The sequence below is a fragment of the Electrona antarctica genome (assembly GCF_951216825.1).
Source record: "Electrona antarctica genome assembly, chromosome: 16".
In the NCBI taxonomy this organism is placed as follows: domain Eukaryota; kingdom Metazoa; phylum Chordata; class Actinopteri; order Myctophiformes; family Myctophidae; genus Electrona; species Electrona antarctica.
The window spans coordinates 11,605,387-11,623,147 of record NC_136797.1 but is presented as its reverse complement, the minus strand read 5'-3'; the positions used below and the strand labels follow the sequence as shown (position 1 = coordinate 11,623,147).

Genomic DNA, 17,761 nt, shown 5'->3' with positions numbered 1-17,761 from the left:
TAATCCAGTCTGGCAGTGTGCCGTGGGTTCGACTCCCGCTCCCGACGGCCTTTACTGCATGTCACTCCCCCATCTCTCTCCCCACTTCCTGTCAGCCTACCTATCCCTCCATAAAAAATATAAAATAAAGGCAAAAGCCACAAAACATTAAGAAAAAAAGGATAAAGAGAAGAAAAAAAGTCACTGCAACCACTAGTTGAATTCTCTGTTGTATTCGATCAATGCTGAGAAACACAATTAACGCTCTGAATGTGGACCGACTGATTGTGTGTGTGTGTGTGTGTGCACGTGTGTATTATGCATGTCATGATGACAATGTTGCACTGACTGGCTCACTAGCATTCACACATTCAGTTGAATGAACAAAATTGGATTTTTGGAGGTGAATAATGAATATTTAATCTCTATATGAATGATCTCTCTGTTCAGCTGAATAACTGCAACACAGGGTGTATGATTGGAAACTCCCTGGTAAACCATCTAATGTACACTGATGATTTGGCAATACTTTCTCCCAGTAGTGCTGGCTTTCAACAGCTGCTAAATGTATGCTCTGACTATGGGGTAGCATATGATATCAAATATAATGCCAAAAAGAGCGTAGTAATGATCTGCAGGACGAAAGGGGATAAAGACCTCTCCTTTCCCTCCTTTTATCTATCTGATCAGGTGTTATCCATTTGCAGTGAAGCCAAATATCTGGGACATGTGATAACTGACCAACTGTCTGATGATGAGGATCTGTATAGGCAGCGCCGTATACTGTATGCTCAGGCGAACATGCTTGGGAGGAAATTCCACTCATGTTCACCTGAGGTTAAAGTAAATCTCTTCAGAGCATACTGCACTCCCCTCTATACCGCCCCCTTGTGGGTTCAATTTAAGAAAGCAAGAATGTATAAACTGCAGGTTGCCTATAATGATTGCATGCGGATATTGTTGAAAAAACCAAGGTGGAGCAGTGCAAGTGAGTTATTCTGTAGTGTGGGAGTAGCCTATACACTTTTCATGCCTTACTGAGAAACTTAATGTATAAATGTATGTGTCGGCTCAATGAGTCTCAAAACTGTATAATTATGCTGCTATGTAACCCCAGCTTCAGTAGCACTAGGTACCGGTACCTGGTATGAATGTTTATTGTAAAATTGATGTTTTTATGGATTAGGGGTGTTTCTTCTCTGTATGTAGTGTTTTATGTTGTCTGTTTTTATTGGACCCTTTATTGGTCTGAACAAATAAAGTTGATTGATTGATTGATTGATTGATTGATTGATTGAATATTTGTCAAAGTGAAAAAAATATATGTTCATACTCTGCCACCCCAGTATTGGTTGGTTGGGATGGGACTGGTTTGTATAGCTTGGTTTGATTGTACTAAACAGGCGTAGTTGTTTCTAGGGGCGGGGGGCGAGGGGGGCCCACGTGGCCTGCACTGTGGAACTATAGTGGCCCTCTGGAATGAGTGTGGAACTATAGTGGCCCTCTGGAGTGAGTGTGTAGTGGCCTTCTGGAGTGAGTGTGGAACTATAGTGGCCCTCAGGAGTGAGTGTGGAACTATAGTGGTGTGGAACTATAGTGGCCCTCTGGAGTGAGTGTGGAACTATAGTGGCTCCTCTGGAGTGAGTGTGGAACTATAGTGGCCCTCTCCATACTTCGAAGTTGCCCACCCCTGATTTAGAGGGTCAGAGGTGCAGTGATGACTAGCTATAGGACACAGGCAGTGCAGACTCTGCAGAGCTCAAACTGTTCTTACCAGCCATGCCAGAAGCAGACAGAGACAGACAAAGAACCACAGAGAATCACGTTAGAAATAGAAACCACACTGCAATAATTACTGGTATGTTCATTACAACTGCAAGGGAATCTACCAACGCGCCTCAAGCTGTCACGATCCGTGACCTGTTCTGTCACCCTGCTGTGTTTTGATTTGTTCCTAGTTTTAGTTAGTGTTTTACTGTTCCTTTTATTTTGTAGTATCTATAGTGTCTCTTGGTTTCCTGTGTTGCTCATGTTTACCTGCCTTGTCTAACCTTGTGATTAGTGTAGTTTTCTCCACCTGTGTCCTGTTAGTCTCCCAGCCTGATTTGTCAGTTGTATTCGCTTGTGTCCAGTTAGTCTATTTATACGCCCTTGTGTTTTCACTTCTCTGTTGTATTTTGTCACTGTGAGTACTTTGTTCTTTACTCCTCGTTTGCCTAGTCTTCAGATCCCCCTAGTTTTCCCAGTTTAGTGTGTTCACCTGTACCTGGACTTTGATTACTGCCTACTCCTCCTGTTTGGTGAATTTGAACTGAGCTGCCATGCCTCTCATCTTGCGCTTGGGTCCTACACTGTCTTGACTCGAACGAACCGTGACACAAGCCTGCAGAGGCTGCTCCGGTGCATCACAGGAACAAGGACAACAGATGCAGAAGGAGGAGAGGACACTGGAGCACCATGGATATTTTAAGCCTTTTATTAGGTGCTAATATACAAGAAAATGACTAATGTTTCGACCTTGTGGACTTCATCAGTCTCAAGCCTAAAGTAAGACTCCTGTGTGTGGAGATTGGTGGGGTGGGGGACTCACAGAACAGGCTGCAGGCTTTCCAATTGTGCTCTTAATAGGAAGTGCTATCTAGTTTGTGTCTGGTGGTCCCTGGACCAGAACTTTGAGATTTGGGGCTCTATTTTTGTCCGAGCTTTCAAAAGCCACTATTTGGGGATTTAGCATTGGGGAAGGGGCGTTTTCCCACTAACGTGGCTATTTTGGTCACCTGCCCAAATCCCTAAAACACCTCCGCTACCCGTTACATTATGCACAGGTGTGGTTTGGGCGTTACAATAATGAAACCAATCACCGTGCCACATGCCATTGCCTTTAAGAGATCCATTATCTGTTGCCTGTTATGCCCAGTGCTATATTGCTTCATAGGGTCTACTCTATATGCTCATAGCCCATGGAAGAGTGATGCGTTGCTGCCTTGAAGTCTCACTTGTGCTGCTTATAGGAAAATTGCAAAGAGATGCGTAGTAGAATAAGGAAAGATGAAGCAGCCTGACTGCGGACATCTCCATTGCAGGCGGGCAGTGTACGCCGCTCCATACCAAACTAATTTGGCATTGCGGCTTATGGGTGCTTTTAAACTCTATGGGCAGTATTATGCGTGTCTTAAGTACCAGGTCTTATGACTTAACTTAAGACCTGGAGGCGTGGTCAATGCTGTTTGGCCACTCGGAATAGCCAAATGGCATTGACCACGCCTCCAGGTCTTAAGTTAAGTAATAAGACCTGGTACTTAAGACACGCATAATACTGCCCTATGTGTGTGACCAAAATAGCAATTTAGGGGAAAGTGTGCCAACACACCCATGACCACAACTCTAGGCACAAATACCAGCGTCGGCATAATGGATAGCGGTAGCCCCATATGTGCCCTCTCCCTACGCTCATTCTGTAGCTCCGAGATGAGGTCACAGAAAGAAACCCCTCCCACCCCGTTCAGAAACGGCGCATGTTTCCACAATTCCCCATTGCTTACCCTTTTCTTAACAATGCACCAAAACCTTGAAGTGACGTTCCGGGTTTACACTAATTTACCGTCAACAACGGAAAAGAAAATCCAACTAGCGATTTGAACCGAGCCTTTACGAAGCGAATTTTGTCAGTCGCTTCCATGTTTATCAAGGGATTGGTGCGTGTGCGCGGGCATGTCGAGTGAACTGAAGTCAGTTGGACATTTTCGACCAGGGGAGGCGCCGGGGAGGCGCTAAAGCTTTTCAACTTCCTTGAAAAACATGCTAAACAACCGCTGTAACGCTCGTGTAACCGTTTAAAGTTGGATTTTCTTTTCCGTTGTTGATGTTGAATTAGTGTAAACCCGGAACGTCACTTCAAGGTTTTGGTGCATTGTTAAGAAAAGGGTAAGCAATGGGGAATTGTGGAAACATGCGCCGTTTCTGAACGGGGTGGGAGGGGTTTCTTTCTGTGACCTCATCTCGGAGCTACAGAATGAGCGTAGGGAGAGGGCACATATGGGGCTAGGATAGCGGGTGACGCTGGACCAAAATACCATTTAGGGATAGAGCAAGCTCCAATACTCGTCATTTTCGGGCAGCGGCTGACTTGCGGGCAGCGTTGCGGGCAGGGACGAAAAGAGAGCCCATAGTGCTTTAACACGGCCAGACACTTGACTTTACAATATTATTATACTTTTAGCTTCATCAGTCCCATTCATATCCTGCACCTCTTGCCAAGTTAACGTTTTCTAAAACTATTTCTATATTGTTCCCACTGAGTGAGTTAACAATGTCAGTGGAGACACTTCATGTATATTGTGGCAGCGGTGGCCGAACGGATAGATTCCGTTTAATTACTTCAGTCTAAATTAGTAGCTCAATGCTTCAACACACGTATAATTAAAGGCATTAGAAATTACATAAACATGTTAATTTTCAGGATTCCAATTCAAAAATAGCAAAAAATAATGCAAGCTCAAAACGTGTCTCAGCGCAACGCGTTTTGAGCTTGTAGATCGGCTATTTTTGCTGATAGATAAATTCTGACATGTTGTTTACACGTCATGTCAAGTTGGCCACTCCATCATATTCTGTTGGTCAACTCAGATAGAACTTGGGCCCAGACCGTGTTCCATATAGGTCATATTTGGTCATCTTGCCCTTTTTATCATTTTACTCTTAGCCTACTGCCTGTTTACTCCGGGTTGTTCTCCTTATCCTATTTATGTCATGTCACCATCCACGTGCCTAATCATCTCAGCCCTATATTATCCTTTATATTATTATCATACTTATATTATGGGTTTCCGGACGCCAAGTTCAGATTCACTGTCTCTATTAGACTTTCCCCAGTCAAGTTAACTTGCCATACTGAGAGGTCTATTTTGATTTGAGACATGTATTTGACCTTGGTGCCTAGTGAGAAAGTAGATAGCAGGCCATTTCTCTCTGTCGAAGAGTTCACAGCTAGCAGGGAAAGAATGTTATCTTCAGGTTGCCATAGCAACGCCAGCCTCTGTGCTTTCCCGGTCTATGGCCATCAATGACGGAACCAAGGAAGATGTCACGATACCAGTCTCATCATCCATGTGCTGGTCCAATGAGTGCTCGACAACCAGCACCACCGTGGATATTGCGGAAATGAACTATCTATTCAGCCAATGAACGTTTATCAACAACTGACGTCAGATGCAGTATAAGCCAGGAAGATGCTGTGAAGAGGGGCAGTTCGGATCCATATTGGAACAATTGAATACTCTAAATTATAGTGATGTATTGTACTATTATTATTATTATCTGAACCATGTAGCACATTTTATATGTAAATTGACTTTATTACCTACTAAAAATTACAGTTAAAACCTTAAACTTCCTCTCAGAACTTTATTTCGTCTGTCTCCAATTCGTTTTTAAGGTATCCTTCTATTTTTTATGGTAGAGTGACTGTCATTCAAGATTTAAAGGGCTACTCACTCATTTTTAAGGTAAATACAGCACGGTATTTGGTCTCCCTGCTGGGTTATTGAAGATATATATATTTACAGTCCTTTCTAATTAGCATTACAGAATAGATATAATTTATTTTTATCCATTAATACGATCCTTGGGGTCGCCGGAATTTTATTTCCATCATTTGCTACGACAGTAATATATGGCCCTAGGGAGTGAGTGTGGAAATATAGTGGCCCTCTCCATCGTCAAAGTTGCCCACCCCTGAAATAGAGCTTAATGGTTGAATTTTTGTGTATATATATATATATATATATATATATATATATATATATATATATATATATATATATATATAAAAAATATTTGTTGACTGCTGGTCTCAGACAGGAACAAACTGCAGGTTGAAAAGGCCCTCAGCTCTGAACTCGGTAGAATCTGCACCTGGCTCACTGATAACAAACTATCTTTACACCTGGGGGGAAAACTGAATCCTGCATTCTCTTTGGATCAAATAGTAATTTCAGCAAGGCAGATGACTTCTTGGTTAGAGTGGCTGACAATATCATCACACGAAAAGATGAAATTACCTACCTAGGTTCCAACCTAATCCAACCCAATCTTTCCAGTGGTGGCCACCAACGTAATCAAAAAAAGTCAAACGAAGAACAAGATTCCTATACAGGATCTCCTCACTGGTCAACAAAAACACCTTGAAGACTTATATATTGCTGTATTGGTACTTTTACAATTTAAACAAATGTGAGTACTTTTCCCACCACTGTTGTGTATCATGCTCATAGACTGTAAAGATCATGCTTGCCCTCTGCATTTCCCCAACTACAATACTGCCCTCTACTGACCATCTTTGGTATAGCCCATGAACAAAACCAGATCACAGTAAGTGTATTTACAGAGGTATTAGACTCTGTAAATACACTAAACTTGTTCAAGTTCCTCATTATATAGATATTCCACTGGTGGGTTCTAACTTCTACATATGAGTCTTGATGACTATTTTTTTTATGTATTACCATGTTTTTGTTATTGCTTACTGTAAATTCACTCTGGATTAAGAACGTCGATCAACAAACCATGTGCAACCCAGATTTGGCACAAACAAGGGACTAAATTAATTTCGCTCCTATGCCACCAAAATGTGGAAGGCCCTACCTACAGTCATTAAGACATGCAAAATTGCAAATCCCTTGACTCCTTCAAAACCACTCTCAAAGGGCACCTACGGATGGCTGCAATTCGAAGCTGGCCCCTGTAAAATCCGAATCCCCCACCCACTCCTTTTCCCCTCACTGTATGTTTTCTTTTCCCTTTTTACCTCCTTATGATGATGATTTCCTGTTTTTTGGCTATATAGAAGTGTATATTTGTATGTCTCTAAATGTTATGATGAATTGAATATGGTGGACCCTCTTGTAAACAAGCGTAGTGCTTTATTGGTCGTCCACTCACTCACAGTTGACAGTTTTTGTATTGAGTTGTGCTTGAAATGTACTGTAATTCTGCAAACTGTTAATAAATACTTCAATCAATCTTCTAAATGCCTAAATTGTAATGTAAATATTGGAACAATAAAGTCTCCCTCTCACACAGAGACACAACACAAGACAAACTGTCCATGCAGGGCAGCCAGTAGGACTATCAACACGTTTTAATTTGAGCCAGAAGGCCACACTGTCTGTTTACATACACCTCTCTCTCTCTCACCCAGGCAAAAGTACTGTACAGTATATGACTATCGTACATACATCCACAATATGAGCTGTCACTTTCTGTCATCTCATAAAAGTGCTTCTTTCATTTCCTCCTCCCCTCAACCACACACACACACCACACACACACACACACACACACACACACACACACACACAGAGGACAGGAAGTGTCAGTCAGCCCTACAGCTGCGTACCATATTCTAAGGTACCTCTCCACACACACACACACACACACACACACACACTTCCCCTGCATGTCCTCTGTCATTCTCTCTCTCTCGCTCTCTCTCTCCAGCTGCAGCCTCTCTCTCTCTCTCACTCGCTCTCTCTCTCTCTCTCCTCAGCGGTTCATAGCCAGGCAGCTCAACAAGTGTTCGTCGTACCGTAATCATCGACAATTTAATTCAGCTGGATCCTGTACGCACACTTGCAGCCACAACATGAGCATACCGTGGAAACTAAGTGAGTATAATATATCATATCACTTCACTTCACATACTATTAGAGAGTGTGTTTTTGCATGTGCATGTGCGTGCATTATACGTGCGTGTGTGTGGCAACCACCTGGGTGTGTGTTGTGTTGTTGCATACTGTTGGCAATGTGTTGCTGCATAATGCTGTCATCTGAGGGTTATGTTGACATCCCAAACTGAACTTTCAGTGTACTTCATCTTCTTTTTTGTCCATTGGCTGAAATGCTATCATCAATCATTTGATTTTGTAAGAGCAGGTGTCCTCGTTTTTTACATTTAGGAAGGAAATGTGTTATACTGTAAAAATCCGGAAATGCAGTCAAATGTGACAGTAGTGGCTCACGAGGGAGTGGTTTGATTGATTGATTGATTGATGTAATTATTAACAGTTTGAAGAATTACAGTACATTTCAAGTACAACTCAATACAAAAACTGCATTACACTTGTTTACAAGAGGGTCCACCATTTTCAATTCATCATAACATTTAGAGATGTACAAATATACACTTTAAAAAAACAGGAAATCATCATAGATGAGGTAAAAAGGGAAAATATACATGCAGTGAGGGGAAAAAGGGGTGGGTGGGGGATTCAGAATTTACGCGGGCCAGCTTTGAATTGCAGCTGTCCGTACAGTAGGTGCCCTTTGAGAGCGGTTTTGAAGGAGTCGAGGGATTCGCATGTCTTAATGACTGTTGGTAGGGCGTTCCACATTTTGGTGGTTGTCTGGTTAAATCTCCTGGCATCAGGTCAAAGTGTCCTTGAGCAAGACACTGAACTAACTTAACTGCTCCCAATAGAGCACCGAAGTCTGACGTCACTTTCAGTAGAGGGCACCAACACACAGGTTTATAGGTTTTTTATTGTCTCCACCAGGCCGAAGGCATGGGGAGAGAGTATGTTTTGCACTCCGTCCGTGTGTCCGTCCTTCCGTCCGTCTGTGAACAGCTAATCTCCGGCACCGTTAACCCTGTCGATGCCAAACTTTGCACACACACTCCCTGGATGCCAACGATGAACCTCTGCCCCACATTTTTTGTATTGAAATCTCCATAGGGCGATTTTATGTCGCTTCAGGGGAGTGGCTGTGCGTCGTTAATGATGTCCATTCATATTTGATACAGCCAGTTTCTAGAGAAAATGGAATTAATGTGACCGCAAAAGCCTTGAAACTACATATGAATGCAATGTCGCTGAGCATATACGTCACGCCCAGCTGTCAACATATTGCGTTCCTGAGATTCCTCGTTGACGTAAGCTCAGCTGGTGGTGACTCGACTCGTACTAACCACGATACATTATATATATCAATAAAATAAAAATAAAAATAAACGTAATTAACGTTCAGTTTCTGTTGTGCGATGGGCTGCGGGCAGAAGCAGCCTACCCGGAAATGTAGTCTCTGGGTTGTTTGGCTCGTTTCTAACGCTTATTTTGTTACTCTTTGGGTATATTTGTACATTTCCACCTTCAGTCGATGCTTCATATCCATATGAGTGAAAAGGCCGGGGTGATCGGTTTATTTTTCAAACACAGTTCTTATATGAAGCGACATAAAATCGCCCTATGGAGATTTCAATACAAATAAAAAACCTATAAACCTGTGTGTTGGTGCCCTCTACTGAAAGTGACGTCAGGACTTCGGTGCTCAATGAGCAGGAATTCAAGTGCCGCCCTTGTGTGTCAAACAGCTGTTTAGAGACTATAAAATATGTCACACGGTGCAAATGCATCCTGTTATAAATGTTTTTTATTTATTGCTGTGTATAAGTAGAGGATTCAGCACTGTTTTTTCCAGCAGCAGAGCAGAGTTAGACCTGACGTCGAAATTAAAAAAATGTCTTCTAAATCCTGACAGTTTTCTGAAATACCTATGTTTCTGTATCAGTGGTTCTCAATATTTCATGTCAAGGACCCCACAAATTATCTGTATTTGGCCACCGACCCCCATCTGAAAATGTTGTTCCAGTGACCCCCCCCCCCCCGGAAGCAAAGATTTGAGTTAAAAATGAAAGAATATATATTCAAAGATTTGAGTCATGAGTGCCGCGCTACGAGCTTGTAGATCTGCTATTTTTCAATAGCTAAAGAATAAAATAATGCTTAAAACTAGAACTGAGCACTGCTCTCACTGCTCTGTAGAGTAAAGGGCAAATCTACTCTATCTATGCGTTGTCATATAGTATTAGTCGACGATCCTATCCCATCCTATCCCCCCCCCCCCCCCCCCCCAAATGTGACCCTTCCCAACCAAGCCCCCAGTGAAGCTCTCCAACGTTGAGACGCTCGGCCCTAGTGGTTAGAGTGGGGACTGCAGGCGGTCCCCGTGGAGTTATGACGAGGAAACGCTGTGCATCTGGGCTTTAACATTGAGCGCTCGTTTGCATTTCCGCATTTTGGACACCAAATTTTGGTATCCGGAAGTAGAAAAATGCGGAAGTAGACGGTTCTTGCAGGTGCTTCAAAACGCCACTGAGCAACTTCCACTGAAATTAATAGCGGGGGGGGGGGTTATCGCTCCGGTTCAGTCTCTAACTCTCTATCCTTTTTTTTCACAGTTTTGTTTATTCAAGATTTCAGGGTATACAGTACATCAAATAATGACAATATATGTGACACACCCATACGGAACATATCAAAGAGATAACATGTACATGTATAAATGTTGTGTCCACAATATGCAAAATATTGTGGTAGCATAAAAGAAAAATAAGTTGTATAGTCCTATGCTAACAGGGAAGTGTCACTGATACAAACCACATAACCTGAATCAAGTTTTGAAACAAAAACAAGACAAACGTACGACAAGACAAGACAAGGCAAGACAAGACAAGACAAGACAAGACTAACTCTCTATCCTTTTAATACTCTTATGTTCCCAACACCTCAAGGTTTCAAATCATGGTTCGGCAGCCTCACCAAGTCCAGGCCGCAGAAGCCTGACGGAGCCGCCCATAAAGATGAGGACACCTGTGACAGAGCTGCTGCCAAGGCCACGGTGGACGACATGAGCGCCATGCGCCCGCGCACCGCCAGCTATGCCCGCTCCAGCGACAACTACACGCACATAGGCACCCTGCCGCGCCTACTGTCGAGGAAGAGGGACAAAAGCAGCAAAGGTAAAAGCCGCTCCCCTGATAAGTCCAGGCCGCAGAAGCCTGACGGAGCCGCCCATAAAGATGAGGACACCTGTGACAGAGCTGCTGCCAAGGCCACGGTGGACGACATGAGCGCCATGCGCCCGCGCACCGCCAGCTATGCCCGCTCCAGCGACAACTACACGCACATAGGCACCCTGCCGCGCCTACTGTCGAGGAAGAGGGACAAAAGCAGCAAAGGTAAGAGCCTATAAAGCCAAAAATTCCAATTAATACCCCAAATCTCGGCCACGAGTTCGCTCACTCACAACTCCAGCATGGTGGTGGTGTTACGGTGACATTGGTGACCTGGATGGATGGATGGATGGATTTTATTTTGTCATTGGACACAAGTGTACAACGAAATTAATCTGTTGGCATCAATCCAAATGCAATACAAAATCGTGCAGCCGCTAGGCTTTTAACCAACACCAAAAAGCGTGATCACATCACCCCTGTTTTGATGTCGCTTCACTGGCTTCCGGTCACCTATAGAATTGATTGTAAAATTCTTTTAATCTCTTTTAAGGCTCAAAGAGGTCTTGCCCCTAGTTATATCGCGGAGCTCCTGCCCCCTCACGACCCTCCTCCTCGCACTGCAAACTACGTCACAAAGGGTGATCGGGGCCTTCGCCATCCGAGCACCTAAGCTCTGGAATGAGCTTCCAGAAACAATTTGCCTCACTGACACCCTTACATGTTTTAAATCCCTTTTAAAAACCCATTTGTTTCAATACGCATTCCTTTAAAAACAGTTTTTTGGTTTTCCCTGACTTTTTATTGATGTTGTGTTATCTTGATTTGCTTGCTTGGTTATTTCTTGTTTATTACGTTTATTATGATAGATCATGTTACTTTATTTATTTTTTCTATTGTGAATTTTCTTGTTATAATTCCTGTGCAGCACTTTGTGGCTCATGCCTAGAAAGGTGCTATATAAATAAAGTTGTTATTATTAATCGTGTAGACAATCACATAATGTCAGTGTCCGAACGTAAAACGTTTGTTTATTAGCAGAGTTCAACCTAGTGGTATTTAGACCACGTTATGTGAAGATGGTCACATATTTCCACAGGACACCAATTTCACCGTAACACCGGTAACACACGCCATGCTGGAGAGTGACCACGTGTGAGTGAGCGAGTGGCCGAGATTTGGGGTATTGGAATTTGTCTTAAGCCTTTATTCTATTGTCATACGATGGAATCACACGCTGACTGCTACTTGACTACTATTTTAAAATGGTTCAAAAAGCTGATCTACAATCTCACAACGTGTTGACGTGGATCGGCTAGTATTATATAGTACCATTTCAAAATGTTCACATTCTCTTGAAGTGTACGTAATTCCCTTTGTGTGTGTCTATCGTCTCTGTCGTGTGGAAAAATCATAGGCCTACTGCATGTCCAAAACTGTTACTTTTCAGGATTCAAATTCGATAGTGACAAAATAGCAAAAGTAGCAGGTCTACAAGATCAAGCAGATCTGCTACTTTTGACGCTTTTGTGCGACACTGTAGTATATCTTCTCATTTTATCTCTGCCTCTTAAGTTCACTTTCTGTTCCCTCTCTTTCCTTTTTAGGGGGCCCCAGTAGTAAGAAGAGCAAAGAGAAGAAGTGTAGTAGCAGCCAGAGCCAGCAGAGACCTGCAGCAGAGAATGAAGTCTGCAGCTCTCCCCTTCTTTCAGCCCTCTCGTCTGGGCCAGAGAATGAAGTCTGCAGCTCTCCCCTTCTTTCAGCCCTCTCGTCTGGGCCAGAGAATGAAGTCACAGATCGGGCGGCCAGAGATGGGCTGGGAGAAGAACACACCTCCTCCTCAAGGTGCAAGGTTCCTGAAGAAGAGAATAATGTCACAACAAGCACACCAAGCATCTCTCCTGAAACAGCGCTGGCCTCGAATGATCATGCACTGCCATCCAGTGGCTTGAACACCAAACTGCCACCGGAGATTTCAGGTATAGACGGACAGGGGGCATCACTGGAGTCGCATAATTAATTAACTCTATGTCAGTGGTTTTCAATGATGGAGAGTTTGTAACCAAATGGATCCTTATAGATCTTTTAGATCATTTAGTTTCATTTTACGCTCAATAATTAAATTATTGTTAAACACCTGCCTTACTTAATGTACAAGAAGTCTACACTTCTTCAAATGGATTTGGTTTCATTTTTCGCTCCCAAGAATTAAATTATTGTTAAACGTCTACACAGTTCTATATAGCCAAAAAATCACACCCGTGTGAACTGAGTGGTGTAAGGTATTATATAGCCTGATCAGCTGTGTTCTGACGTAATGTCTGACGTAATGAAATCAGCATCAACCAATCAGCATCAACCATGCTCATTTTTTTTGCACAGACAGACTAACAAAGCCAGTTGTAGGAGTGGTTTACACCACTCAAAAACAGGAAATCATAGAGGAGGTAAAAAGAGAAAATATACAGTGAGGGGAAAAAGCGGTGGGTGGGGGATTCAGAATTTACGTGGGCCAGCTTTGAATTGCAGCCGTCCGTAGGTGCCTTTTGAGAGCGGTTTTGAAGGAGTCAAGGGATTCGCATGTCTTAATGACTGTTGGTCTACACAAGTCTACACAGTTTTAGATAATGTAGAAGAATTGATATTTTGATCAACGTTTGCTATCACTCCTAGCCTGGCTCCAGCCCCTGAATCGCTAGCCACGCCCATTAAAAAAATATATTCAGTGAAACGAAATGAAAATTCAGGCTGAGTGTCAGGCTATATCACTCCTATATGGTACCAACATCTATACAGCATGGAAAATCTTATCCAACAACATATTAAAAGTAGGCTAAATCTCATAAAAATGTCCGTCCGTGGCTCAAATGCAGAATAAATAATGGGACCTTGATATGAAAAGGGTTGAAATTAACCCATTCTGGGCGGGAACCCCGTGTTTTAAGCATTATGTTATACTTTAGCTATTGAAAAATAGCAGATCTACAAGCTCATAGTGCGGCACCGATACATGAACATGACATGAAACCACTGACATAGAAACAGAGCTTTATTAATTTATTGTTATTTATTCACAATTTGTTTGATAGATTTTTATGTTGTATTTAATTGTTATAATCATTACTATATGTTCTTTTTTTTGTCAACGGTGGTTGGTGCTGGGGTTTGGGGGTAGGATTTTAAAGAATGAGGCAAGGGGCAAGCCTAATTAGAATTATGCTTTGTGTGCATTCTCTTTGTATGCCTGTACCTGTGCCTTTCATCCAAAAAATGAAATGTTTTTTAAAAAAAGAAACAGGTTTATCAGAACACTCATGATTTCGAAGACATTCGTAGAATCGTCCTCGGGTCTAAATGGGTTAAACCACTGCTCTAGTATGTGCATCATCACACCAGCAGCAGATCATGTGTCCGTGATGTCCGTAACTCCAAGGGAAACTTTAATTCCAGCCACCACCGCCACCCAGGAGGGGAACCGTGTGACAGCTTCCCGTGGGCCTACCGTGCGTCACGTGGAAGAAGAGACCAAAGTAGAGATGGGACAGGAGGACCAGAGCCACCTGGCATCCCAGCCTTCTGCCACTGGTTGCAGGTGAGATATCTGAGGTCTTCATGTTATTGGTGAACATTATACAGGTTCAGGTTCATTTATATATACTAGACCTGTACGTGCCCGTCGGCCACCGGCCTACTTGTGAACGATGCATCTTGGGAACCTAATAATACCCGTTGTCAACTTGTTATAGCACCCGTTTTAACACTTTAATTGCCCGGAACTATTTAATCCATTACATTCATGCGCCCAGTCGATTTATAAACACGGACGCCTTTTCCAGACGGACCGGCCGGAAGTTCATGATGTTGTGTAGCAGCTAACAATAGCCACAGCACTCTAGAGTCGATCGACAACAACGGGAGACAAGAATAAATCTATTGAGACTAGCGACTGGACCGCGGAGCGCCGTCTAACACAGGATCTTTTTTCAGAAAAAGACGGGATGATTTAGATCGCGAGTTATGAACGTTTTAAGATTTTCGTTTTCATCAGCTAAACAGAGGAGGGAGTTTTTCGATGACGTCTCACTCTTGCGCGTCACCGAGGAGAGCCCAGGAGGCGCGCCTGGGCTATACAGCCATGCGATCTGTTCTCGTATCAATAAACTTCGTCTTTTGGACAATACTTCGTCCTGGGCGACGGGCGTAATTAATAGAAAGGACAAAGAACTTCGTCCTGGGCGTTCGGAGTGTTAATTAACTGTCTGTCTGTGTCCCTTTTGTGCCCATACTGTATATGGAGATCTCTGTATCTGTCTGCCTGTGCCTGAAGAGTGCAAACTGACTGTGAAAAGAGTACTGGTTAAGTAATCAATTTGCAGGTGTGGCAAACAATTGGCTGTGAAAACGAGGTGTGACAGACGCCTCGTGTCCGCCTGTCACTCCTTGTGACTAGGGTTGGGATTCGTTAGGATGTTAATGGTTCCGGATCCTTCCCGGATCCCTCTTAACGGTTCCGGTTCCTAACGGTTCCCTTAACGGATCCTAATATTATTATTCCCCAATTTTTTCTGACATAGATTATGCTTATATTATAACTAACCTAACCAAGTACATAATAAACACAAATTCATTAATTCAATTATTGAAAATGCACTTTACAATTATGAGGTGGCACTATTATTTAAACTTCACCACCACCACCAGCAGCTAGCCACCACAACAATATCATTGTTGCAATTTGTACTGTATATTGCAATTTGTAGCCTACTGTATATTAAATATACAGTACACATTGCAATAATGATATTGTTGTGGTGACAAATGTTGTCTTTAATGTTCAGATTAATGTAATATGAAGGACCCCTTACCCTAATGGAAACAAGCCATAGTGCTTTCTTGGATTATAAAATCCTATTAGCAGACCTTGTATTGAACTGTATAGGCTACGTTCCTGTGCTTTTTTCTGCAAACTGTTTATAAAGTAATCAATCTATGGAGGTATATGCACCTAAACGCTGGGCTCTCAACAGTCACGCGATTAATTTAGAGCCAAATCAAAAGCAGTTGAGTTGCTTATAAGTTGTAAGTGCAGACAAATTGATTTGGCTCTATAGTTAACGTGATTCATAAAATATCAGACAGAAAGACGTCGAGTCATTGGCGTTCTAAATTAACACCATTAACAACAGTTGTACAATACGCCTAATGAAAAGCTCTGTAGACGTTAGTAGTTTTTATTTTCTATTACGTTACTAGCCTGGGGAAAGTAAACCAGCCTTGCATCAGATCGTCCCCCGTCGGCTGTGGTGAAGCTGCGGGGAGAGCGGGCACGGCTTTCCGCATGGCTCACAAACGCGATGTGCCTAGATTATTCTCGTGAGTTGTGGACTCGTGTAGGCATATTGATTTTGAGATGTTTCCTCAATGTGGACATGGTACAAGTTGCAACAACCTTTGCAGAGGGAACTATAGCATCGCATTTATTGCACTTTGCGTGCTCACTGCTCAGCCTCAGTCATTTCCCTCTCTGTTAACCACACTTTGGAGAGAGATCTGTGCGACATACTGTCCCAGTGTCCCACTCGCTCCGCGGCGGTCGCTGAATGCACAGAACAGTGGGCGTATCCTCCCCGACCCCACTCACTCTGTAGGTGGGGTGACGTCACCCCAGGCTCTGCTTGCATGCACACACAGACACAGCGGAGCTAAATGACGACTGATGAGAACCGTTTGGGGAACCGTTAATAAAAAAACGATGGAACCGGCTCCGGATCCGCAATGTCGGAACCGGGTCTGAAATGGACCCGGTTCCGAATCCCAACCCTACTTGTGACGCGCTCCATATATGGCCAATACAGAATTCATTCCATGTGTTGATCTGACCTCATCAAACCCTGTATACTCAAGATACATCTCCACATATGGAGATCCCTGATGTCATCAATATTAACCCCATATATGGGAATGTCCATAGATGGACATATGTTGTGTCAGGTCTCATGATAACCGGTCTGGTCACACTTGCAAATGAACCAAAGTTGGTACAACACATGGATCTCCATACGTGGAGCTGACTATCATTACCTGGATCTCCATATATGAAGATCACGACACTGACCTCATCAAACCCTGGATAGCAATACATGGAGAAGACTGGATCATCACCTACATCTGCAACTCTACATCTGACCTCACAGACACCAGATTAATAGTTTAACTCCTGCTTCTCTTAACTGTGCCGTATTAAGAAGCTCTGTTGTTTCAGCGCTTCTCACCATCTTCCTGGTTATAACAAGGAAACGTCAATGCCGTTTATATTGATTAGAGGCCAATGGGGAGTCTAGCGCTGGGCAAAGCTTTTTGAAAGCCTTGGTATTTGTGCGGCCCAAAGCTACCGTTGAATGGATTTATTTGACACCTATGAGACCTGTAATCCGCAAGATTGTATCTCGCATGCAGTACAGTTCACAACATTGTTGATATTTTATGAACCAAGTCAGCATTTTCCACACCTCCCACATTTTCTCATTGTCTTTTCTCATGCCAAGCTGTGTGTGTGTGTGTGTGTGTGTGTGTGTGTGTGTGTGTGTGTGTGTGTGTGTGTGTGTGTGTGTGTGTGTGTGTGTGTGTGTGTGTGTGTGTGTGTGTGTGTGTGTGTGTGTGTGTGTGTGTGTGTGTGTGTGTGTGTGTGTGTGTGTGTGTGTGTGTGTGTGTGTGTGTGTGTGTGTGTGTGCGTGTGTGTGTGCCTCCCTGCTTGGCACTCAGCATCAAGGGTTGGATTGGGGGGTCAAATCTACTAATCAAATGATTCCCGAGCGCGGCACAGCTGCAGCTCACCGCTCCAAGAGATGGGTCAAATGCGGAGAACAAATTTCACTGCGGTAACGTGTGTGACAAATCGTACGACTTTGACTTTTGACTTTGATATAGCGCCTTTATCCAAGGCGCTTTACATAGATTGTGCATTACATTGACCCATTCACACACGCATTCATA

At 43.2% G+C, this 17,761-nt stretch overlaps 1 protein-coding gene across 2 annotated transcripts in view; it reads left to right on the top strand.

Moving 5' to 3' along the window:
• Positions 1-2,330: 2,330 nt before the first annotated feature.
• Positions 2,331-17,761, top strand: part of sh2d3ca (SH2 domain containing 3Ca) — a gene marked incomplete at its 3' end in the record, with an annotated part of 103,130 nt that continues 87,699 nt past the window's right edge. For both annotated transcript variants that reach the window (XM_079524994.1, XM_079524993.1), the window contains exons 1-5: positions 2,331-2,526; positions 7,526-7,643; positions 10,547-10,993; positions 12,376-12,747; positions 14,219-14,360. In XM_079524994.1, the coding sequence (XP_079381120.1) occupies positions 7,622-7,643; positions 10,547-10,993; positions 12,376-12,747; positions 14,219-14,360 (983 nt within the window). In that variant the 5' untranslated portion in view covers positions 2,331-2,526; positions 7,526-7,621. The remainder of the gene's footprint in view (positions 2,527-7,525; positions 7,644-10,546; positions 10,994-12,375; positions 12,748-14,218; positions 14,361-17,761) is intronic.